This window comes from Ovis canadensis, chromosome 9 (genome assembly GCF_042477335.2).
Source record: "Ovis canadensis isolate MfBH-ARS-UI-01 breed Bighorn chromosome 9, ARS-UI_OviCan_v2, whole genome shotgun sequence".
In the NCBI taxonomy this organism is placed as follows: domain Eukaryota; kingdom Metazoa; phylum Chordata; class Mammalia; order Artiodactyla; family Bovidae; genus Ovis; species Ovis canadensis.
In genome coordinates this window covers 39202901-39228812 of record NC_091253.1, presented here as the reverse complement: position 1 = coordinate 39228812, position 25912 = coordinate 39202901, and the positions used below count along the sequence as shown (strand labels likewise).

The following is a 25912-nucleotide window of genomic DNA, read 5'->3' as shown; positions in this document are numbered from 1 at the left end:
TCTTATTCAAATGACTGCATTTTTGGAAATTAGATAAATACAAGTCTCTACATTTTGCCTTGTTCCAAGTAATGATGATGGTAAAATTGATACTAATAATACAAAATTTTACGATTATTTAGCATTCTGGGTAAGACTCTGTTCTAAAAATTTTCCATTTGTTTGCTTACTTACACATCATATCAACTTTATGAGATAGTTACTATTATTTTCCAAGTTTTACAGATAGGGGACTTAAGCCCCAAAAGGGTTAAACAATGGGAGTTTAGTCAGTAAACAGTCAAATGAGGATCTGAATTCAGGCCACTACTCTCTACCTGATGACTGTGCAATTTAGGGTGAATGTGGATTCCTGTACAGTGATTGCACCAAAAAGCTGCAGAACTGACCTAGGATTTGGAGTCAGAAGTTTGGGGCTGAGTGCTTTTAGAGTACTCATTTTCATGCCAAAGAGACTGCTCAGCCTTGGCACTACTGTTATGCTGAGCGTTAGTTATTGTGTGTATGTGAGAAGCTGTCCTGTGCGTTTTAGGGCAGCATTTCAGGCTTTCACCCACTAGATGCCAGTATTATCTTCTTCAGTTGTGACAACCAAACATGTCTCCAGACATTGTCCAATGTCCCCTGGAGGCAACATTGCCCCTAGTTGAGAACTCCTGGCCTAGAGAATTCTGAAGTCTCTCAGCGAGAAGCCTAGGAATCATGACCAACATGATAAAATGATGTGACTAAGTTGCCCTGGCATGTTTTTCCTGGGTATTCTTCCACAGTATCATGTCATTATTTATTAATAGCAGGTGTGTCTCATTTCTCATATCAGAAACAAATACACAGTGCCAGCTTGTACCAGCTATTGGTTTTTAATGCAATAGGTGGTAAATCTTTAACTTTGTGGTTTACGTATAAAATGAACAACCAGCTTCTCATTTTTCCAGAACCCTGTGGCTGTACACTTGGCAAGAAATGACAAGTGAACTCAATCTTTTGAAATATTTAAGCCAGTACCTGTTTCTTTCCTTGACTTGTTTGGTCACGTCAAGAATTTGTGTGTGTGTGAGAGAGAGGGTGTTCTATGTAAAAACGGGACAGACTATACATTAGGTCCATTCTCTGTATTTGAATATGGTTGTTAGGATTTTCAGGACGATGATCAATACTATGTTCACGATGTAATAATACATCGTAAAACATTGAAGAGCTATGAAATGACAAATCATCTCTCAGGTGGGGCTTTCTGGTCATTAAGTCATCAAACCTTACTAGACACCAGAGTCTAGCAATAGCATCATCTAATTCTTTTTATTTTACTGTGCCTTGGCCTCCATGGTGTCTCCCATAGCCTTCTCTGCCAGCTGAAACCGTCCTTCCAACCCCTTCAGATCTATTCAAGCATCAAAGCCCAGCAAAAGTCACCTCCTCCATGATTGCCTCCAGAAGCTGTAATCAGAAGAGCCACTTCCTTCCCCTGGACCCACATGTTATCTGTTTCCCATCTTTGTATTCTTTATATTCCATCCAATTAAGTGGGGGACTAGCCTTCCAGTTCAGTCTTGCTCCTTATCTCTTCTGTGCAGAAATAAGTGAGCTCAAATTAAAGCTGGCAGTTATTTTGGGGTTGAGAAGGTTCATACATGACCATTCATATCAACAAATACTGTAGCTGCTTTATTTTTGAAGGTGGATCATTTCATTCTGACACTCTCACCCTACTGGGTAGTATGTGTGCAGGGGGTAGGGTCTTAAATCTATCAGTTAAGATACTCTTCTTTAAAAAAATTATAGTTGATTTATGATTTATTTATGCTAATTTCAGGTATATATTACTCCTGATTTGGTCTCTTTCTGTTTAAATGCAGCCATCTGACACGGGCTACGGTTTCTATTCAGCGACCCTCCACCTGGAATATTTCGTCTTCCTATTCCGTTTCTCCTCAAGATATGCCAGTAGAAACTAAAATAAAAATAAGTCAGGAAACTCTTTCTCAACAAAACTTGTTTTTCAAGACTGTTATCTTATTTGGACTCAAAAATCCCATTTTTAAAAATTTCAGAAAATGAATCTTGACTTTCTTTGTAATCATCCTTATTTGCTCAAAGGCAAATGGATGATCTTGACTTTTTGATTAAATTTTTTTCCTGAATTTTGCTTTCCTAGGCCTACCTCTCACCAGATACCTGATTCAGTAATATCTTCCAAAAGAAAAAGAAAGAAAGAAATTACTATGCATTGAGGCTTTACAAATTCTAAGACGTTATGGTCACTAATGACATTGAATTCAACCTTTGCAAATTTTTAAAGAACGAGAATTTACTTCTGTAAAGTGAGAGAACAAATGCTTACATAGACCTGGGCCAAGAAAGAACCAATATCCATTTTTCCTGGGATCAGCTATAATGGGAGCCAAGAAAGTATCCTATCTCACACTGAGGTCTCATTTTCAGAGGTCATGAAACAGTCCTATGACACTTAATTTGATCCTTGATCACAGATCATACTAGTAGACAAACTTGTATTTCTCGTTGGACAGTTAGATCCCTTGTTGCTCGAGGTGTAAAGTTTGAGTGACACCTTGTAGAAGGGAACAAAAATATTCCATTTCAACCAAGTTCTAAGCCATTGTGGCAATATACCCAAATAAGCTAAAAAGATTTGAGATGGACACATACCATATATGTAACACAAACTCAGATAATTTCCATATTAGTCCAATAGCAAGAAATTCTTCATTTATCTCATGGCTCTCCCAATGGCTAACAAGGGGTAGAGAAATTATTTCCCTGATCTTGTTTATTCAGTTGCTAAGTTGTGACCCCCATGGACTGTAGCCCACCAGGCTTCTCTGTCCATGAGATTTTCCAGGCAAGAATACTGGAGTGGGTATGTTGAATAGATGCTTGCTTATTTCTTGTATGGAAAAGTCTAGAATGGGGGGATTATTTTGTGTATGAAAATATTGTATTATGATTGGGCATGGGATTACTGAACTGTAGAGTTAGAATGGACATTAGATGTCATCTTTGTTAGCCTCTTCATTGGACAAATTTATTCTAACGTGCTTATTGAGCGCCTGAGGCCCAAAGAGGCCTGAGAAGTGGTTGTCAACATTGTGCTTTGAGTCACCAGGGAATATTTCTTAAAAACATGCATTTCCTGGGCTCCAGCTGAGGAATTCTGATACAATTGCTCTGGCCTGAGGTCTGGATGTTGGTAAATTTAAAAGACTTCTCAGGCGATTTTTCATGCTCATAAAACTACATTCTCCCTCCATTAAAAAATGACATTAAAATTTTTATTCTCTTATCCACTTACTTGATTTGCTATCAGATGAAGGAGAAAAAAATGACAGGAAACTCTCTAGATACTTCCTCATTTCTATCGGCTTTATGATCTTGTCACTTTTACCTCTAGAGTTATTTTTGCAGCTAGTCCAACCTCTTTGGGGCTTCCCAGGTGGTACAGTGGTAAAGAATCCACCTGCCAATGCAGGAGACGCAAGAAACACATGTTCGATCCCTGAGTCAGGAAGATCCCCTGGAGTAGGAAATGGCAACCCACTCAAGCACTCTTGCCTGGGAAATCCCATGGACAGAGGAGCCTGGCGGACTCTAATCCATGGGATCACAAAGAGTCAGACATGACTGAGTACACACAGTCCAAACTCTTAAAAAAAAAAAGTTGAATGCCTACTGAGAAATTCAGAAATTCTATTCACTTGAAATGTGATTTTATTCCCCATCGTGGATATTGTGAAAGTATTTTCAATGAAGGATAAACCGTGCCTTGTAGCTGACTGACTTTACCATGTCTACCCGAGGTATCAAGGAACACAAAACCTGAGGCTCAGTGGTGACCTTGAGACTGTACAAACCTTAATTGGACCACTGCTCAGCAATCCAAAGTCCATCAGTTTCCAAGGAAGTATTTGGTGCTGTCAGATACTGGAGACAAATTAGACAAAGAATTACAGGAACTTTAAGGCCTGAGAAAATGGTTTGCATAAAAGTCAACGGTCAGAAATGGGGAAGTATAGAAATTGGAGGTTGTAGGTGTAGAAATGTTGTGTGAGATCAGCCCCTAGCGGGCAGCTTAATGATTACAATGGTTCAGCCCTGGAGTTGAGATGATGTGGCTTGATGCTGGAACAGTATTCATGGCCACGTCAGACCACAAATATTCTAAACACAGACTGCAGATGGCAGAAATATAACATTCTATTTTTTATATATAAACATTTAATATATGTTTTTATATATAAACATATAATATTAATCTGGCAAAGGATCTCCGTGCTTCTCTCTAAAACAGACAGCTCTTGTTTTCCATCACTTGTAGAAGAGAATGCTAGAAACTCTTCAATGCAGAGAACAATGGTCCCATATGATGGTGCTTCTTCCTACCTCTCCGTCCTCACCTCCTGATTCTCCAGTGTTTCATTCACAGTGTCAGGACGAGAAGGTTTTCAGGCAGAGAAGGAGGAAAAGCATTCTAGACAGGGATAGTCTGCATGCAAAGACCCAAAGGGAGCAAGTGGCATGGCATGTTTAGGAAATTCTAAATGTCTTGGTGTTTCTGAAGTCTATAGTGCAGATGAGGATGGACAGCTGGGCTTTTAGGTCTAGTGTTCATTTCCTTCACTTACCACTTGCAACAGAGACAAGGTTAGAGAAGTACTTCTCTACCCTGAGATAACGTACAAGCGGGATGGTTTTCGCAACTGACAGCTTCCTATCAGAGGCAGGGGTGATGGAGAAAGCCCACGTTCTGTCTCAGCTGGGAAGCCTGTCCTCAGCTTCACTGACTCATGTGGGAATGGGGGTCTAATGCTCTGGGATTTGCCACATTTTCGAGAGAATCCCCCAATTGTTTATTTAAATGGGATTTCTACTCCCTAGGCCATATTTATTCATTTATTCAATACTAAGTGCTGTGCTAAGCCTGAGGACACGGCTGAGAACAAAGCAGATAGAAGCTCCCACCTCTGGGGTGCTTCAAGTTCTAATTGAGGAGACAATTTTAAAAACTTATTAAGTATATTAAATGATAATAAATGTTATAGAGAAAAATAATGTAAAATGTGGCTGAGGAGGACTGGAGATTGGTTGTTATCTATTTATTTATTTTGGTTGAGTAACCACTCATAGGGCCTAGGTCTTTTCAGCCTCTGCTTGTTTATTTTTTAATTTATTTTTGATTGGAAGATAATTAAATGCTTTACAATGTTGTGTTGGTTTCTGCTGTACAACGTGAACGAGCTGTAAGTATACATAGATCCCCTTCCTCTTGAGTGTCCCTCCCACCTCCATCCCCATCCCTCCTCCCCAGCTTATCACAGAGCACTGAGCAGAGCTCCCTATGTTATACAGCAGCCTCGTACTAGCTGTCTATTTTACACATGATCATCAATCCTGCTCTCTCAATTTGTCCCACTCTCTCCTTCCCTCATTGTGTCTACAAGTTGGTTCTTTATATCTGCATCTCTATTCCTGCCCCGCAAATGGGCTCATCAGCAGTGTTACAATCTTAAACAGCGTCGTTGGGGGAAGACTTAACCGAAAAGGTGATAATGGGAGAGCTCAGATGTCACATAACTTATTCACTCATTCAGCGTATTCAGTGACATTTATTGAGTGCTTCTTATGTGTGAAGCATGAATCTACATATTGGGGATAGACTGATGAACAAGACAGACAAGCTTCTTTCTTTCACAGAGATTATATTCTTGCTGGGGAGACAGACATTAAACAAGAAATCACACAAAATAATGTCAAAATAGCAATTCCTTGCATCAAAGAAATAAACCAAGATACTACATTGGAGAGGGAAGGGGGAGAAGTGGCTAGGCTGGACAGAGAAGTTGGCGAAGGTCACTCTAAGTGACAGCGGGTGGAATGAAGGGAAACTGCTGAACAGAGGTCTGGGGAAAGGCATTCAAGGCCAAGGGAACAGCAAGGGCCAAAGCCGTGGGGTGGGAACAAGCTAGGCCAGGGGTGATGCCTTGGTTCATGGAACAGAACAAAGCACATTCAGGAGGCAAAACCATGGCCAAGGCCAGGCTCAGACAAAACTGTGAAGCAGAAAATGTTCACAGTGATTTCCTCTTTCCTTTCTTTAGCTACTTTGTCCTCCTCTACTGGTGGTTCCCTGGCCTCATTTAATCCTCGGGCTCTTTCTCTTTCAGACTGCCTCTCAGAAAAACATGTGACAGGGACTTCCTTGGTGGTTCAGGGATTACGAATCCACTCTCCAGTGCAGGGGACGTGGGTTCGATCTCTGGTCAGGGAACAAAGCTCCCACAGGCCATAGGGCAACTAAGTCCATGTGCCACAGCTACTGAGCCTGCACATCACAACTAGAACAAAGCTGACACGTGGCAACAAAGACTCGAAGCTGACAATAAATAAGTAAATAGATAAGTAAATATATATGTATTTTTAAAAAGATGTGATAGCTTGTCCATAATAAAAAACGATAAGGCTAAAGAGGTTTTATTCCCACTAAGAGTATGTATGTGGCCTGTGTACTCAGTCATGTCTGATTCTTTGCACCCTATGAACTGTAGCCCACCAGGCTCCTTCGTCCATGGGATTCTTCAGACAAGAATACTTGAGTGGATTGCCGTTGCATCCTCCAGGGGCTTCCCGACCCAGGGATTGAACCTGAAGTCTCTTGCATCTCCTGCATTGGTAGGCAGATTCTTTACCACTGTGCCACCTGGGAAGTTCCAAGGGTATTTGTACTTCAAAAAAAAAGATTTAATTATGAAATTTGATGCATCAGCTATTCGAGTGTTGGAGTACTTGATTGGTGTGGGAGGATATTAATTTCCTATGGATGTGGTAACAAATTATTGCAAATGTAGTGGCATAAAACAACACAAATGCATGATCTTAAGAGTTCTGGAGATTAGAAGTCCAAAATGAGTTGGCAGGCCTAGGATCTTTTTGGAAGCTTAGCCAGAGGATCTGTTTTTCTTTTCCAGATCCAAGAAGGCCTGTGGCTCTGTGTCACTACATCCTCTGCTTCAGCTGTCACACCTTCATCTCTGACTCTGGCTTTCCCACCTCCCTCTCCTAAGGACGCTGGGATTACATTGAGCCTGCTCGGATAATCTGGGATAACCTCCCATCTCAAGATCCTTCGCTTAATCACATCAGCAAAGTCCCTTCTGTGAGGTTAACATATTCTCAGGTTCCAGGGATTGAGACATGGACATTTTGGGAGTCATTAATCTGTCGGCCACAGGGAGTAACATTCTGGAGACCGTGAAATTAGACCACCAGATAACTCCCTACTTCCAGGTTGTTTCTGCTCCTTATTTTTGTTGTAGGAATGAAATAGTTCTGTAGTCTTTCTGAAGGGCAGCTGCTCAAGACACCTGAGTAATTTTCCTTAGTCCACATTGGGAAAGTCAGAGAAGACTGAATCTCATTGCACTTGTAATTTTAAACATATTTTTTACCCATAAGGTTAATTTGAATGGTAGCTTCTGGTATGGGGCTTCCAACACTCTGCAGTTTCTGACCTCTCTGAAACTTGAATAGCAAAGTCCTACTGAAGCAGAAATGACCGGAGGCCTGGGTCAAGGACCTAAAAGGATGGACATTACTGTTTACCAAGGCTCCATGGGGACTTCCCTAGTGGTCCAGTGGCTGAGTCCGAGTTCCCAATGCAGGGGGCCTGGGTTTGATCTCTGGTTGAGGAACTAGATCCCATATGCCACTGGCAACCAAGAGTCACATGCTGCAACTTAAAAAAGATCCCACGTGCTGCAGTTAAGAAGACCCACTGCATGCCTGCATGCTCAATTGCTTCAGTCATGTCCGACTCTCGACTCTTTGTGACCCTATGGACCGCAGCCCGCCAGTCTTCTCTGTCCATAGTATTCCCCAGGCAAGAATACTGGGGTGGGTTGCTACTGCCTCCTCCAGGGGATCTTCCTGACTCAAGGATGGAACCTGTGTCTCCTGCATTGGCAGGCTGATTGTTTACCACTATGCCACCTGGGAAGCCCATTTGTTTCAACTCATCAGACATAATGAGGTCCCTGCTATGTGTTGGACTGGCCAGCTGCTGAGCTGTGCCCTAGGCATCATAAAACTTTCCAAGTTGTCTATCTGGCATGTGTGTAATAGAATATTTTTTAAAACCATTGTTTAAAACTGAAATGTAGTCACAAAAATACTGAACTGGTCTGTGGCTACTTGCCAGTAGCAAAGGTCATGAATTTGCTAAGCCACTGTAACAAATTCTGGATGAAAGTGTTCGCAAAGATCTTCCTAATAGAACCGAAATTAAGATAGGCTGAATTTTTGCCTTTTAAAAGTGACTCTGGAGACATTTGTAAGGAGCAGAGCAGCTGTATGCAAGAATGTTTATCTTAGATTCCCTCCGGGCCTCTCCCACATCAGCACCAGCTGTTTAACATTCAGTTCCCTGAAGTCCTGATCTGGACCTTTGTGGGAACTGCTTGGTGGTCCAGTGGTTAGGACTCTGCCATTCACTGCTGAGGACCCAGGTTCAATCCCTGGTTGGGGAACTAAGATCCTGCAAGCTGCAGGGCAGTCCACAAAGCAAAACGAGCATTTGGACCTTTGAAGGAGAGCCCAGTTGTTTCTCTTGCACCAGATGCAACTACCAGGTGGAGATGAAGGATCACTAGCCCTTTGCTCTACCACTCCACTGTGGCGACAGCTGACTTACCCATTCCTTTATGAGCTTGGACCCCTTCCCCCTGGCCTCGGTTCAGGGCTGGCTGTTGGGGGGCCCCCGGGAACCTCACCGCTCTTGCACTTTTTAAAATCGACTATGGCCCCCATCCCAAGTCATTCCTTCTAGGTATCCCACCCAAATGTCTGTAGCCGCCTGCTCCAGGGCCATCCGGGCTCACATTTGGGGAAAGTGGGTCATCCAGCACTGGCACTACAAACCCAATTGATTTATCCAGAGACTGACAGAGGGATACGGGGCGCGCGGACAGGGAGTCACTATCCGGGTACCACCGGCTCCACCTGCCTGGTCCACTCGCATGCAGGGACCTGAGCAGCAGGCCAGCCCCGGCCCCGCCCCTCGGCCCCGCTCCGGCGAGCGGAAGTGACGCACACCCTAAGCCATTTCCGGCCAGCCCGAAACTAGGAAGAAAACTTGGAGCCGCCGAGGTGTCCGGCAGCCCCTCTCCGCTGCTCCCGTGCCCCGTGGCCCGGGCCGCGCCGAGCTGTCGGGAGCCCAGGCCATGGGGCAGCCCGGGCCGTCCTCAGTGTGAGGCGCGGGGCCTCCCGCGGGCTCCCTGGACGGGCCGAGGGCGGGCAGGCGGGAGGCGTCGTTCCAGCGGCGATCCCGGCCGCTGCCGCCCCGCCAGGCTTCTGGCATCATGAACATAGACGTGGAGTTCCACATCCGGCACAACTACCCCTGGAGCAAGCTGCCGGCCAACGTGAGGCAGGTACGGAAGCTGCGGACCTGGTCCAGCCCCGCTGCCACCTGCTCGCGCGCCTCTGGGCTCACTCCCGGCCTTGCCCCGGCTAAGGGTCTGGATTTAACCGATCCCAAACCCGCGGCTGGGGAGGGGGGGCCCTGGGGCCAGAGGGGCAGGATGGGGCTGTTGCGAAATGGGATGGAAACCACAGGACTCGCCTGGCGCCTTCGCACTCGGTCTTCGTTTCACCAGGCACTAGGCTAGACATCTTCGAAACAGATTTGAAACACAGCTCCTGATCTTCAGAACTTGGGGATGGTGGCAAAGGGACGAGAAACAAATGACTGCGTTACAGGCTGATAGCTGCTCACACGAACCAGCATCATAGTGTAGGGGCGCGCACAGAGGAGGGACTCAGAAACTGGCAATGGAGCATCAGGAGAATGTGTAAGAGAGCTATTTAAAATGGGTTTTAAAAGACAAATAAGAGATAGCTAGAAAAGAGGGGGATTAAAGATTTTCCAACGAGAGAGAAAGTTATTTTGAAAAGCTTAGATGAGCGAAAGCGTGCTTTCACAATCTGGAGGTGGGGCTTGGTTAGGGTTTGGGGGTGGGAGCTGTCAGGGCCGGATTTTGCAGAGTTTTCCTACTTTCTTTTGTTGGGCTTTAGCCTCCCGACGAGGTGGGTTTATTAGAGATGTTGCAACAAGAGAGTGACAAGGAGGTTTGGTCTTTTTTTTCCCTCAGAAGTAGTTCTCAAATGCTTGAGAGTCATTTTTACTCAGTTTTGCGGATATCTGTTGAACACCTGCTGTGTACTATGCGTTGTTTGAGGTGTGGGTAATTTGCAGCAGTCAACACAAGGAAAGCCCTGTCTTCATGGAGCTTACATTTTAGAAAAGAAAGGCAGTAAACAAATGAGTAAATACATGATACGGGGAGTGGTGGTGAAGCTTATGAAGGGAGTGATGAGTGCTGTATAGAAAGCACTGTTTTTCTCTGGCCAGTGGTTGACCTTCAAGTTCCCACCGCATTACTTGGTTGGGAGTGAAATTCTATTTTCCATTGGTCCTGAACACTGGCATATTTGGAGGGTTTGGGATGGTGGTGGTGATGGTATACAGATTGTTACTTTGCCGCAGCTCTCAGCTTGGGGTCTTAGTTCCAGGCAATGAATAATTTAAGGTTCTGGCAGTGTATCATGTGGCAGAGAAAATGCTTTCACTTCAAGATATCAAAAACACAAGTGGAAAGATAAATTTAAGGAACTCCGAATCCTTGGGTGGCAGTGGCCGCCCTTGTGACATTAATCTTGAACAGGAGGAAGAAAGCTCTAAAGCTGGAGAAATCAGCTTCTCTTGTTAAGCTTGAATGAGGGCCTTGATGGACACTTTCTGTCTTTAGAGTTTTGTGGCATATGGCAAGACAACTGGAAGAACCAGTAAGCCTTTGTTTCCATGTTTACTCTTCCTTTCACAAAAATAAATGTAGCTTGATAGACAAGAGATGGATGATTCCATGATGCCCAACAAATAATCGATCTTAACTAGTGTTGGCAAAGCCTTTCTAAACCTTAGTCACAACTATTAAAAATAATCTCCAAACAGTGTTATAATCTGGTACAAACATGACATTAAATTAAAACTTCTTTTGGTAACATCAATTAAAAGAATTGATATTTTCACTTAGGATAAGCTTCCACTTGTCGAAGGTGTTGCAAAACCCCTCTGTACAAGTTCTTTCACGGATTTAGCCTTGCTCTGTTTTCCTAGGTCAGGCTCTACCTTGGTTTACTACATCAGCTTTCTCTCTGGTCTCTTGCCTTCAGAAAAAGACCCTCCTATCCATTCCTCATACTCTACTGGGGTGAGGTTTCTAAAATATATATGGAATTTAGGAAGATGGCAATGACGACCCTGTATGCAAGACAGGAAAAAAGACACAGATGTGTATAACGGACTTTTGGACTCAGAGGGAGAGGGAGAGGGTGGGATGATTTGGGAGAATGGGAATTCTAACATGTAGACTATCATGTAAGAATTGAATCGCCAGTCCATGTCTGACGTAGGGTGCAGCATGCTTGGGGCTGGTGCATGGGGATGACCCAGAGAGATGTTGTGGGGAGGGAGGTGGGAGGGGGGGTCATGTTTGGGAACGCATGTAAGAATTAAAGATTTTTAAATTAAAAAAAAAAAAATGCAAACCCAGCCCTTTTACCACTTGTTGCCATAGATTACTTGTTGCTTCTTGAATCCAGATATTAACTCCTCCAGGAATGTTTCCCCGACCTAAATCTAGAGTAGTTGACCCCCAGCACTGTATTTCTTATCTATAGGGCTGTAGTTGTCTTCCAGTAAATATTTCTGGAGTGAAGGAATGATAGCATCAGTTTGAGATTTTTTTCCTGGAGCTAAAGTCAGTTTAAAAATGGGGAATAGTCCTTGTGTGAAAAGAATTTGGGTTTGTGTGTGTGTGTGTGTTAACAGATACTAAGTACTTTGATAAGAGTTTCCATTAAGTTTTGAGGCATTTAATTTGAAAGTGATTGATTTCTGAAAGCTGGGGGAAGGTGATTCAGATTTTTTTTTAATTTTTAAAAATTATTAAAATTTTTTAAAATGTAAATAAGATGAAAGGTTTTTTTATTTGTTGTGAGCTATACTTGACTTCCAAGAATATATTAAAAAGTTGTGGATCACACCATTGTTTGAGGATTTGGGGGGGATTTTTGAGGATTTGAGGATTACTGGTAAAACTATAGGTTTACCAGTACTCATTGTTCAAAACAATTCATAGTTGTTTTATTTGAAGGGAGATTTTATGATGTGGTTCTGTGTGATCCAAGGAGGGTCAATTAAAAAAAAAATACTATGTACTTCTTTGAGGGGGGTGCATATTGGGACAGGATTTGTGGAGCAAAAGCTTTAGAAAACAATGCGTTTATGCTAATCTGATGCACGGTGGATGTTTTGCAGCCAGTTTCTGCGGCACTCCATCTGTTACAGTTCCTTTTATATGCGGCCCAGCTTCGTTTGTCAGACCTGGTTGGAATTTCTGCAGGGTCAGCACTGTCTCAGAGTAAAATGACCTTTCTTTAGTGGCCTCCTATAGAGGCAACAGTGTTTTAAAATGTGAATGGTGGGAAATTTGGGGTAGGAGTGGAAGAGAAGGCAAAGCATCTTTGTGAACATAGCAGTTAATATTTTATGTACCAGGGTAGTGAAGAATAGAATCAGCTTTTAATGTAGCTTTTAGTTATTTGTGTGAGCACACATGTATTGATTAGAACCAGTCGTCACTTAATGACTATGGCAAAGACTTAGATGTTTAATAGCTCTGTTCTCTAATTAGCTTACAAATAACAGGGCCCTTATAATTTATGTAAGTGGTTTGATTTACACTTTTTATCCTGGAGTTAACCAGGAACAGAATTTTAAAGGAGGAAAATGGTTGTAAGTTAGGATAAATTAAGGGACTTATTTTGAAACAGAAGAGCAAATCCTCAAGTTTGAGAGTTGTTAAGATTTTAGCAGATTGTCTACTGTGTGAGTGAGTGAGTGAGTGTGTGTGTGTGTGTGTGTGTTTTGTGTTCCTTGAGAAAGAGACTTCTATTTAGCAGTAGAGCTAGAGGAGATCCTTTAAAAGTTTTACAGAAAGTCTGGTATTTTGAATCCCCTAAATATCTTCAGTCCTGAGCTCGGCTTTGGGGCTGCATCAGAGACAGGAGAGCAGTTTTCTCTGTGATAAACTTGAACTTCTAACTACCTGTAATGTTAAAGTGGATGAAAATAACGTAAGCACATACATTTCAGCATTTTAGTTTTCTCACGTTATGTCCCTTTTTTCTTAAAATGGTACCAACCAATAGTTCCAGTTATGTACCAGTTAGATGTGTTTTATCTGCCTAATGAAGATGGTCTTAAATGAAAGTGTGTATGTGGACATTTACCTTGACTCTCAAAAACCTACGAGTAAGAAGTATAGTCACTGAATCCTCTAATCTTTCCTGTCATTAATCTCTTCAGTTCAGTAGCTCAGTCATGTCTGACTCTTTGCGACCCCATGGCTTGTACCACACCAGGCCTCCCTGTGCATCACCAATTCCCGGAGCTTGCTCAAACTCGTGTCCATCAAGTTGGTGATTCCATCCAACCATCTCAGCCTCTGTCGTCCCCTTCTTCTCCTGCCTTCAATCTTTCCCAGCATCAGGGTCTTTTCCAGTGAGTCAGTTCTTTGTATCAGGTGACCAAAGTGTTGGAGTTTCAGCTTCAGTATCAGTTCTTCCAATGAATATTCCATTAATCTCTAAGATGTTTTTTATAGTATATTGGAACGATCATGGCTAATAATTAGAAGGGGAATAGCAGTCACATATTAAATGTAGTTTATGGTCTCACATTGAATGTAATGTTAACTCTAATCAGACCAGCTTACACTTTGCTTTCATGAAAAACCAATTTTGAACTTAAAACACTAAGCTCACAGCTAGAAAGTATTTTGCTCATTAAAAAATATATTGGAAATTTAGACAACTCTATTTTCTAGAATTGTCTAAATGTTTTCTAATGAGACCATTAGATGACGTTTTTAAGGAATAATCTTACTTAGAGGTACATTTGAAATATATATTCCTCAGAAATCTTAATTTTTAATAATCATAGCCTTCACCTGTAAGTAGTTATCAGACAGGGATCTGTTCTTAGTGGCCATTCTTAAATTTTTAAAAATGTAATTGCAAGAAACCATCCATCCCCATTCACACAAATTGGAAACCGGCAAGAAGGAAATTCTTTATTAGTAAAATTTAGTTTTTTGTTAACTTAAGTGCAGTTATGCTTTCTGACTGCTCTTTAGAGATACACACACACACACACACACACACACACACACACACAAAATACTTTAGATAGTGTCAGTAAATCCTTTTAGAAAGGCAGATTGAAGATAAACACATTGTTTTTTTTTTGCTCTAATACCATTGCAGAAAAGCTTGTATGATATAATTTAAGAAAACCTTTACTCCGTTCTTGAACTTAGAGATTCCAGGATAAAATTAGGGGCATGGTATTGAAATTTTAAGGACAGAGAGTACTGTTGGTTTAGTTATTTTAAATCTATTTGAATTTTTTTTTTTAGAGTCTTGGAAATTCACAGAGAGAATATGAGAAGCAGGTTGTCCTGTACAGTATCCGCAATCAGTTACGATATAGAAACAACTTAGGTAAGTAGAGCCATTTTTACATTGAGATAGAATTGACTGTTACTGAGTTATTATTTTCATAAATCTATCTTTTCACCATATTTCATAGTACTGAAATCATTTCATGTACAGACTTTGTGGAATTCTATAATGACCCATTACACGTAACAATAATTTGCATTAGCAAGTAGATTTTTCCTTTTAATTCCAATGATAATTATTTTTTAGAGTCTTGTTTATAGATTTATTTTACCTGCAGAATACTAATTTTGATTCAGATGTCCTCTTGTTTACTTTATGTGAGAAAATATGCCAGAAAGAATTGCATTTCTTCTTGATTTTTGACTTTGAGTTTTTTGTTTTGTTTTGTTTTCTGTAAATTTTCCAAATAATGTAACTTTAATGAAGCCTCTTTCTATAATAATTGGAACAAATTTTAAACATAATTGGTTCCATTTTTTTTAACTTCTCTTTTTTAATGTTTGCCTTTTTAAAAAAAAATTTTACTTTACTTTACAATACTGTATTGGCTTTGCCTTACATTAACATGAGTCCGCCACGTGTGTACACGTGTTCCCAATCCTGAACCCCCCTTCCATCTCCCTCCCCATAATGTTTGCCTTTTATTTGTCAGATTATTCTGTTGCCCTGCTGATCTTCCCTCCCATTTGTTGCTCTTATTTTAAACATAGTATTTCAGAGAGAGGTTTTCTATGTGAAGTGTGTATTCTATGGAACTCAGAGGTCTTTTTGCATTTAAAGCACAAAGACCAGCAGATAATTTTTTAAAATAAACTTGATTTCACAGAAAGCTGCCATTCAGATTGGCTATTTTGTAAAGTATCATAGTAAGGGATTGGATAGTTTATAGCTTATGTTTTGGGCGGGGGAGACAGTCCATGCTTGCTTCTTTGCTTTCTGATTTGTTAAGAATTCCTTTTGTACTTACCTGTCCCGTTATGCACTTTACTTACATTCTGTGACGTCTGTTTCTTGTGCTGGAATTGTTTCTTTGTTCCAGCTTAGGTTGTTCTCTTTCAGTTTACATATTTTTAATTAATACCAGCTTGTAAAGAATTTAACATTGCATTTACAATACTAACTTGTAAAGAATTTAACATTGCATTTACTAGTAAGACGTCAAATAAAACTGGAGAATTTCCCTTTGTCTCCCTCCCAGTTAAGCACGTCAAGAAAGATGAACGCAAGTACTATGAGGAACTGTTGAAGTACAGTCGCGACCATCTCATGCTGTACCCTTACCATTTATCAGACATCATGGTGAAAGGCCTAAGGATAACACCATTCTCATATTATACTGGGATCATGGAGGTGAGTTTGCAGGATGTATGAATCAGGGGAGGGGTGAGACTTCACGTCACGGACACTTTGTGGATGATGACCAGCTTTGTGGCACCCAGCCACAGTGGACATTGTTTCTGAACTGATAGTGTAAAAAGGACAGTCGTTTACAAGGCAACTGTTGTGCTCCAAGTAGTTGTGCTTAGCAGTGTTTTCACAGCGGGAAGGTATCTGTTCTTATTCTGTGTTCTTGAAGATGCTGTTGACCCCTTGTGCTGTTGTAGGTTAATCAGTCATTTATGTTAGCACAGTTTGTATAAAATTCATTGCTTTTAATGCATGGTTAAGGTTGAGAATGTGGCTGACAGAATTGAACATTAAGCTCTGAAGCTTAATGCATTTAGCTATTTGCTGACTGTAGAAAGAATCATTGATGATATAGACTCAACATTATATAATGCATGTGTCAGAAGACTAGAAATATATTACTGGTCGTGGCTGCTAATCTTTCTGTGATTATTAACTTATAGATGTTAGCCTTTTTCCAAAGGCAGTGTTTCAGCTTGTGTTGAATAGCCTTAAGTACTAGTTCATATACTGCTTTTAAGGGAGCTTTATGTAAAGATGGGCAGTATTTATCTGGTATTCATTGATGATTTAATTCTGTTTGAGTGCTGCTGTTCTGGGCTCACTAGCCTCTTGAAGAGCAGAGGGCACATAGAACTGAAGAAGCTGGGCGCCTGCAGGATAAGGCTGCCTTCACAGGAGCTCCCCCTACTTGTCTTCTTAAGCCCCCTTTTCAAGGCACTGCTACCGCCCCGTGTCTCCTGTGTGTCCCTGTTTTGGAGGAAATACAAAGTAAAGGTTGTGGCCTGGCAGCTGAGTTTCTGTCAGTCCCTTTCCCTGGAACCAGTGCAGCGTAAAGAAGGTGGCAGCTGAGCAGTGTGTAGAATAGTTGTTGCTGTCTCTGATTATTTTCCTGGTGTTGTCCACAGGTTTAGGGGAGATAACAGAGCGAGATTTTGTCCCAGTTTCCAGCTCTCAGTTGCATCCATATGCTTGCTGTTCTCTGGTTTCTGTTCTTAAACCACTGGGTATAACTCCTGGGTTGAAAACGGGTCTTATCCCCACAGTAAACAGCTGGTTTATTACTGGAGAAACAGATGAGGGTTGGAAGAAGCCAGATACTGACTGTGTCTGAGTTGCTGGTTGTGACTTGGAGGAGCAAAGACTCCTTAGTCGTTAGGTCTTTGTTGGCAGCGCTGTGACCCACTGTCAGGCCTTCTCGGGATTCTCTCTTGCCCTGGGGTAGGAGTCTAGGATCAGGTTTGAAGTGTGAAGTGAGCTCGAAGGGAGGTATTTCTTGCATAGCCTCTGCAGGGCAGAGGTTGCAGGGCAACTGTCTAGGCTTCATAGCGCTGTGAGGAACCCAGAGCTGAGAGCCTGACCTTCAGATCTTAGACAAGAGACCACGTGGTCTGTGCCGCTGTGTGACCTGTGTGCACTGGGTTGCCAGACTCTGATCTCAGCGTTTTGTGTAAGGACATCTGCATTTATCATTTACTTTTTTTTTTCTTTTTAAAAGGACATTATGAACAGTGAGAAAAGTTACGATTCATTGCCCAATTTCACTGCTGCTGACTGTAAGTATTGCTCTGAGCCAGGTAACGGTTAGTGTCTGTGCGCATGTGTGCTCTTGTCTGTGTTGTAAGGTGTGCATTTTAACGTGAAGGATGGGAACATAAGCAAGATTCTTGATAATTTTATCAGGTGGTTTAAGTCAAGTATGAGATTTAGTTTTAAATGTCTAAGAGAGGGATATTTTGGAGTGGAGGAATCAGACAAATGGGACTAGTCTTTTCCTAGAGAGTCAAGTTCCTTTTCATACTTGGGCTATGGTGTATACTAAATGAGGAAGAAAATTCACTCACAGTATTTTTGCAGCACAGTACATGGTTTTTACTAACAAAATTCGCTGCTTTTTAAAATTATACTTATTTTAATGAAGTGTGTCTATTTGAAATGTGACAGCTCTGTTGTGTTAAGAAGAAACTTTTGCTGAGAAGTACATTTTGACTTCCTGGAATTCGGAGGACTTCTGCTTTGAAATCTTTTTCTCATTTAGCATTGTCAAAAGTGTCAGCATGAATTTATCTCTCCCAATTGGTTCTTCTGTATTTCGTTTGAAGACTTCTTTTTAATTTGATCCTAATTGTCAGTAATAATCAAAAGAAAAACGAAAGTCAAAAGGTTTTTTCCTAGTAAGCTTGTGTGTGTACTGACTTTTCAAGATGTATTAAATGATTTTAAAAGAAAGACTCTTTCTTTTAGGTCTAAGGCTTCTTGGCATAGGAAGAAACCAATACATTGATCTGATGAATCAGTGCAGATCATCAAAAGTAAGCTAGTTGTTTCTCTTTCTCATTTCTTGTCCCTCTTATCACACAGTCTTGTTAAATTTTTAAGTAGTAGAAATAATGAATTGTGATTTTTTTTGGATCAAATAAAGTATGCTTAATATAGAAATAATACAACAACAAGTCATCAGTGTCTCTAGGTTATAGCTTAAGTGCTTATTGAATTTAAAATCTTTAAGGCATAGGACACTTCATTTATTTTTAAAAACCTGCTCCATTGATCTTCTAAGTCATTCCACCCCCAGGGTTCAGTTTATGAGTGAAATTGATACACATTTTCACCTGGGTTTCTTTTGAATATCTGGATTTAGATTTAGATTTAATGATAGTGTTTTGAAGTAATTTATTTTGAAATAATTTAAGAATGACTTTCTCCATTCAGTATATCTAAAATATGTTAAGTTTTAAAACATGAGAATTTTAAAAGGTATTTAGCCTGTTAGAGAAGGAAATGGCAACCCACTCTAGTGTTCTTGCCTGGAGAATCCCAGGGATGGGGGAGCCTAGTGGGCTGCCATCTATGGGGTTGCACAGAGTCAGACACGACTGAAGTGACTTAGCAGCAGCAGCCTGTTAGAAATGATCTTGTTATAGTATGATTAATAAAAAAGAAAATAGTAATTTTAGATTGATTGCAAATTCTCAGATATTTGAACCATTGCAGAAATTTTTCAGAAGGAAAACGGCGCGTGATCTTTTACCAGTAAAGCCAGTGGAAATTGCCATAGAGGCCTGGTGGGTGGTGCAGGCTGCATATATCACGGAAGATGACATCAAGGTAGGTATCTTTAAAACATTTTTATTTTTAAAAATTATATTTAACTATAGTTGCAGAAGTCTTTTTGAAACGTGACACTATTTAGTGTTCCTGAAGGAAATTAAATTCAAAATTGTAAATGATCTCAGTAGGCGAGATTATCGGTACATTTCGAAAATACTCTTTATTAATGAGGGAGACTTGATGTGGTTCTTGTACGGTCATCTGGAGATTTAATTAGATGGACGTTTCATGTACAGTTGACATGATGCTGCAACTAGCAGCAGTAACATTGATAACACTTTTGAGTGCTTGGTGTGTGCTCAGGGTGCCAGACACTGTTCCAAGTGCCTTTTATACTGTCTCATTTGACTCGCATAACAACCCCAATGGTGTGGGGTTGTTTGTAGCCTATTTCACATGTGAGGAAGATGAACACAGAGAAGTGAAGTAATGACTCCAGTCACAGTAAAGTCCAGGGTTTTAAATCGGACAGTTTGCTGTGCTCTTAAATCACTGTTGAGATGCTATACTCAAGTGTTAGGTGCTTGATAGAGCACTAAGGTCAGGATCAAGGGAAATGCTGTTTGCAGTGGTCAGACCACATTTGTTACAAGCTGTATACGTTTAAGAAGAGATGCTGATTTAGAGGAAGGAGGTGGAGCAGTAGATGAGGTGCCTAGAGACCAGTCATATCCCTGTGGTTGAAGGAATTAAGTGAGCATGTGGACTTCTTTTTAATTTGCATTTTATTTTACTTCCAAGGACAGAATAAATCCAGTGAGAGCAAGGCTTAGAAATTCTGCTTCAGTGCATTTACTTTCAATTAAGATATCAGATTGTTTCATAAGATAGTGGTCTTGTCACTGATAATAATCCTGTGGCATGTGAATTAGCTTTTGATTTGAGAGATTCAGAATCAGTATGTGGATCAGATTCCAGTTCAAAAAGGGTGAATGAATATTAGTATTATTAGTGAACATGTTATTTATCAGCAAGTATTAGCACTTAAAATTACTTTGTTTTGTGAGTTCTGTTGGTAGCATACTTTGGCACCTTAGTTGATGGTTATGTGCATAGCCTTTTCTGTTTGAATTCTAGAGTAAAGAATGAATATAACAGGTAGTTCATATAATTAATGACATATAATCATTGGTTTAAACGTCAATAGATTTGAGGAGACTTATCAATTAGTTAATTTGGACAGAACTTAATTGAAAATATTTTGCTTTTCCTAGATATGCACTTTGCCTGAGAAATGCGCTATTGATAAGATCATTGATGCAGGCCCTCAACTCTCTGGATCACTAGATTACAATGTAGTCCATAGTAAGTGGTTAGTAGAAATGGTCTTCTGTCAACATAAAAACTTATTTTAAGCCATCAACAATTAGCAGCAATTATTTATCAATTAGATAAGAATAGTAATGTTTCCTAAGGCGTGGTATTGTTTGAAATGTGGCCTTTGTCCATTGTTTTCCAGTGTGGCTGTAATTAGTCACACAGATTAGAAATTTATGTGAATGAATCATAAGAAAAATTTTGCAGTTCTGAGCATTTGAGGGAAACCAAGATTTTGAAAGCTTTGATAATAATTTTTTTCTTCTGTCTTGTCTTTTTCACATACCATTAAGTTGTAAGACTCTTTCTGGAGAATCAAGAATAAAGTTTTTATTTTATTTTTTTAACTACTAATGTTTACTGTTTCATCTAAAACGAGATACTTTTGCTTCTATAGGTTTATATAACAAAGGATTTGTTTATCTGGATGTACCAATCTCTGATGACAGTTGCATAGCAGGTGAGTATGTGGTAATATTTCTCAGTGTTTTTTGAATGACTGCTAGGTGCTGGGCACTGTATCACCCTCATAAGTTAGACACACATCATCCTGGGATCTTTGGGTTAGAATTTTTCAAAGAAAACCGTTTCTTCCTCATTACATTACAGCACACTGTGGTGATTTTACTTAAATTCCTTCTTTTTATTTTTATCTTATGGTGTAAACACTGTATTAAAATAGAAATCCAAGGTAAATTTCTTAAAATCCTAAATCAAATCTGTCTTTATAAATTTATGTCACCTTTTAAACCTTGTTCACTGCGTAAGTTTCTACATTATTCAGTAATATCATAGAGTTGTATGTTGTTCATTTTTACCAGACATATCTGTGTCTTATTTTTTCATGTAATGACTGTCTTTTTTGGCTTATCTCTTCCTCCCTTCTTCACTCCCTCTCCAAGTTAAATCAATATTAAGACCCGTGTATATTTCAGTTTGGGGCTTCCCAAGTGGCTCAGTGGTAAAAAAATCCTCCTGCCAGTGCAAGAGACACAGGTTTGATTGGAGAAGGAAATGGTAACCTGCTCCAGTATTCTTGCCTGGGAAATCCCATGGACAGAGGAGCCTGGTGGGCTACAGTCTGTGGGGCTGCAAAAGAGACACCACTTGGCAACTAAACAAATGAACAAGAACAGCAGTGTTTCAGTTTACTAAACCATTACTCTGTTGCTGGTTATTTAGATCATTTCCTTATTTATCTGTTTTGGTGATGTGGTTAACATCTTTGAACACAGTAGAGCTTTTTTTTCTATAGGTTAGATTTCTTACCAATTTGTAGAAGCACTTGTTACATTAAGGTTATGTGTTGTAAATGTGTTTTCCATCATATCTTTTAGCTATTCTTGTTTGTGATATCATCTGCATTCTAAGATATTTGTATAATCAAATATATAAAGAGTCAAAAAATTTCAGGAACCTTACTGTTAGCCACTGAGTGATAGGGCTTATTACAGAAACACTCCCTCACATCAAGTGGTCACGCTTCAGTGTGTCCTGACCTTTATGTTTTATTTGTATTTACATGTGTTTATGCCCGGGCCTTCCTTGTCCTTTATTTTTTTAAAAAATAATTTTCTTTGCTATTTTCAGGTATTTTTCTTTACTTTTATTAATGTCTTTTTGAGTAGGCAATAATTAGGATTATAAAATCCTAAACTTACAAAAGAGTATAAAAACACCTGCTTCTGATGCCTGCCCTGAGTTACTCAGTTTCTCTTGGCCACTACTGCTAAGTTGCCTATATACTCTCTCAAAAACATACTATGCACAAATATATATATATCCTTTTTTGTGTGATTTTATTCTTACATAGATGGTATATCCAACGCATGCTTTGCTTTTTTAACTTAATATATATTGAAGACTATTCTATATCTCTTTATGTAGAGATAAAGAATTTCTCATTCTTTTTGCCCAAATGTAAATTGCGTATTTCCAATCTCTTAGTGCCTTGGTTTCTTCATCTCTAAGATAGGGTATAGTTTTTAACAACTCTTGATATTAAGAGGATTAAGTGAATTTGTATATATAAAGCAGCTAGAAGTATAGTCTGGCATTTAGTAAGCATTCAATAAGTTTTGACACTTCTAATTCACCTAGTTGATAGTGTAGGAAAAGAGTTAATTATATTGAAAAAAATGGTGAAATATTGCTGAAATATTTCTAAAAGGAAACTTTTGATCCTTAACAGTTCTTGGGTGATTAGAAATATGGGTAGCACCAAACCAGAAAATGCCATGAGACAGAGCTGTGACTTGGGTAGCCTATGTACGTTGTGGTTCTTCACAGTGTCTTCATTTTGCTCACTTGAGTTTTGTCTTACAGTTCTCTCTCGGGAATACTTTTAGGTTTTGGGTGTAGTGAGGTAGTGTTAGGGTCAGAGGACACAGGGACACCAAATCCTCCTGTGATCTAGGCACACATCTTCCCGAATGCTTTTAAGGAAAGTGTGTCCACAGGGGAGACTGGCAAAGGCAAGCATGGTGCCTCCTCATTATGGTCGGGAAGAGCAGCCTAGTAAATTGGAGTAGGGCATCTGGACCAAAGAGGTGGAGAGAAGTGAGTACAAACTGCCAGGTGGAGAGTAGTGACTGGGCAGCCTCTTGTGCTGACAAAGGTTTTGACCCTCTTCCGCATTAAGGAGGATACAGAATAGAAAGCCCCAAAGAGCAGATTACATCAATGATAAACGTGGCAGTCACACATAGGAGTTTCTCCTTTTGTCAGGATGGAACAGGGATGATGGGAGGAGGATGAGCTGATACTTTCTGTCCTCCTGGTTTTGTATAGCATGGCAGCTCGTAGCCCTTGTTTCTCAGCTTCAGACCAGGCATCCTGCTGCCTAAGACCAATCAAAAACATACCCTTGGCAGGCTTCTGCATTCTGAAGCAACCACAGTCCCCCTTGCCTTTCTACTGAGTCCACGCCTGTATGCACTTCTCTGCCTGAGTAATGCTGAGCGGTCCCTGGGGGTGAAATTACTTTTATGGATTTATGCTGTGCCATCAGAGTCTACTAAGTGTAGATAGCATTTGTATATGACCTTTACTTTGGGAATTTTAGAAAAACTTGCAGTGGAGTTGATACAATGAGTCAAAAGCTGAATTCATTTCCTAAGTTGGAGGTCTCTTTTTGAATAGATATTTGAATTGAACTTTCTTCTTTTATAAAATTAAATCGCTGAGAAACATCTATTTTGTTTATTTTAGTTCCTCCTCTTGAAGGTTTTGTAATGAATCGAGTGCAAGGTGATTATTTTGAAACTCTGCTCTATAAGATATTTGTGTCAATAGATGAGCATACTAATGTTGCAGAGGTAAGTGTGACAGCATCTTATGAAAGAGTTTAGCCTCAAGATTATAAAATAAGTTTGTGTAAAGTGGAGAAAATTATTTAATGATATAACTAAAATATTTAAAAAATCCATACATGGTTAGATCTTAGACTATTAATATACTTAAGTTACTATTCTTAAGTTACTTCCTGCATATGTATATAGTTATAATTTGGTTGAATAACTTTATATGACTTTATAGTAAAAGATTGTAAATGATCTAGAATTTTTTCATTTTAAATGAGAAAATTAAAGCTAAGTAATTCTAATTAAAATTCTAATTAAAGTAGCTCAAGTAATTATTCATGCTAAGTTGTTAGGGTCACTGCCTGGATTTGTACTACTATAAGTATCTTAAAGATATGGAAAGAAGAAAATTCTGCTTACCAAATTTATTCAGTATTTCCATTATTAATAATTTAAATTTTGCTGATGATGGAGAAGTTATCTGTAACTGTTTATTATGATATACTGATAATTCTTAGGATGTAAAATAATTTTTAGTTTTATTTTCCAGCTTGCAAATGTTCTTGAGATAGACCTGTCTCTGGTTAAGGTATGTAATTTTCCTACTCTTTTTCACTTGTGTTACGAGCACTGAATGGATTACAGATTTTTGTCTTGATATTGAGAAGCAGAATTAGCTGTCAGAGGAAGTAGAGCAAAGCAAGACCAGAACCCTGAAGCAGTATCCCACCCCAGGGAGTGAAAGCTGTCCTCACCTGTCTCTGCCCAGCAGGGAGCAGCCTGACCAGTGAGTGCCTTGTAATGAAGTCACAGTGTCTTGCAGTGACGTCAGTTAAAGCAACAACTCCTGCTTCTTGCGGGGTGGATCTAGGGAGGGCCATGCCAGAGGTTGGAAGTTTTCCTTCTCCTGTCTATGTGGAGATTTTAGGGGAAGACCAGGCCTACTGAAATATTTTTTTCTGGCTACAGGATGAAGATATTTGAGGATCTCTATAAATGTAATCCATAATAGTTTTTTTTTGTCTACAGACATTCTGACGTCTGGTTTATTTCAGATACTTGTTTCCTTTATATTCCTTTTAGAATGCTGTATCAATGTACTGCCGATTGGGGTTTGCCCACAAGAAAGGACAAGTAATAAATTTGGACCAGCTTCATTCATCGTGGAAGAATGTTCCATCCGTAAACAGATTAAAGTAACTCATTTATTTAGTATGAGAATTTTTTGTTTTGGGGAAAAAAATACAATTTTATGTACAAAATTTTATTTATTCAGCAGATTGAACCCTGTGTATTAGTGGTGTTTAATCTTGTGTGTTCTGGAATTTTTTTAGAATCTGGTGAAAACTATGACACTTGCCCTAGAGAAAAGCTCATAGCTCATATATGTTACATATAAATTAAAAATGTTCTCAGATTCTCTGAAGCCTATCCATGGGTTTAGTTAAGAACCTTTGCTGGGGGTGCAGAATATTTTAGGGCTACATCCCAGTTTGGGGCCTGAGTGTAAGAGTGGATTTAGGTGAATGTTTGTAACCTCAGTACTGACTTCGGTGGCTGTTTTTGTATATGGTCATCTATGTGGTTTTTCAGACGTGACTGTTTTCTTTATCAACAGGAGTACTTTAGATCCACAGAAGATGCTCCTGTCGTGGGATGGCGGGGAAAGTAGGAGCCCCGTACAGGAAGCTTCATCGGCTACTGACACGGATACAAACAGTCAGGAAGACCCAGGTTAGCTGTGACTCAGCAGGAGCCTGTCTGTAAATAAGCCGTGTGTCTGCACGTACACTCGTAAGGCTAACTCTCCAGGCTTAACGGTTAATTTGTGATTTGGTCTGGATTTTCCTCTCTCAGTATGTATCTTTGAGTACTTACCCATATGCTGCCAGATCTTAGGGGTATAAAATTGATAGGAAATACAATAGTTTCCTTCTAAAAACTGAGTCTGGAGAATGTAGCCGTAAGAACCACCATGGTGTGAGAGGCACTGTGGTGTTTGTGGGGAGCAAAGAGGAAGAGCCCTCCTTCTGCCCATAGGGGCTTAGGGAGCCTTTGTGGAGAAGATGGTATTGGGGCTGAGAACGACTAAGAGAGTGCCAGCTGGCGACTGCAGGAAGACCGTCGCAGGAAGGCCTCTAGGTACAGAGGGGGACAAAGCATAGTGGACGAGGGGCTCG

General features: G+C 40.1%; 1 protein-coding gene and 1 long non-coding RNA gene across 11 annotated transcripts in view; both read left to right on the top strand.

The window, feature by feature from the left end:
- The window catches only part of LOC138445719 (uncharacterized), a 45231-nt gene extending 43014 nt beyond the window's left edge, over positions 1-2217 (top strand). The window contains exon 3 of the long non-coding RNA XR_011258977.1: positions 1857-2217. This is a non-coding gene — a long non-coding RNA (uncharacterized lncRNA). The remainder of the gene's footprint in view (positions 1-1856) is intronic.
- Positions 2218-9097: 6880 nt separating this feature from the next.
- The window catches only part of FAM91A1 (family with sequence similarity 91 member A1), a 45006-nt gene continuing 28191 nt past the window's right edge, over positions 9098-25912 (top strand). For 5 of the 10 annotated variants that reach the window (XM_069599930.1, XM_069599924.1, XM_069599923.1 and 2 more), the window contains exons 1-12: positions 9098-9440; positions 14550-14634; positions 15794-15945; positions 17501-17558; positions 18247-18314; positions 18997-19110; positions 20328-20418; positions 20828-20890; positions 23641-23747; positions 24283-24321; positions 24816-24928; positions 25351-25466. In XM_069599930.1, the coding sequence (XP_069456031.1) occupies positions 9369-9440; positions 14550-14634; positions 15794-15945; positions 17501-17558; positions 18247-18314; positions 18997-19110; positions 20328-20418; positions 20828-20890; positions 23641-23747; positions 24283-24321; positions 24816-24928; positions 25351-25466 (1078 nt within the window). In that variant the 5' untranslated portion in view covers positions 9098-9368. Of the gene's footprint in view, positions 9441-14549; positions 14635-15793; positions 15946-17500; positions 17559-18246; positions 18315-18978; positions 19111-20327; positions 20426-20827; positions 20891-23640; positions 23748-24282; positions 24322-24815; positions 24929-25350; positions 25467-25912 lie in introns of all 10 variants that reach the window. The other 5 variants (XM_069599922.1, XM_069599921.1, XM_069599926.1 and 2 more) reach the window with 2 other exon arrangements.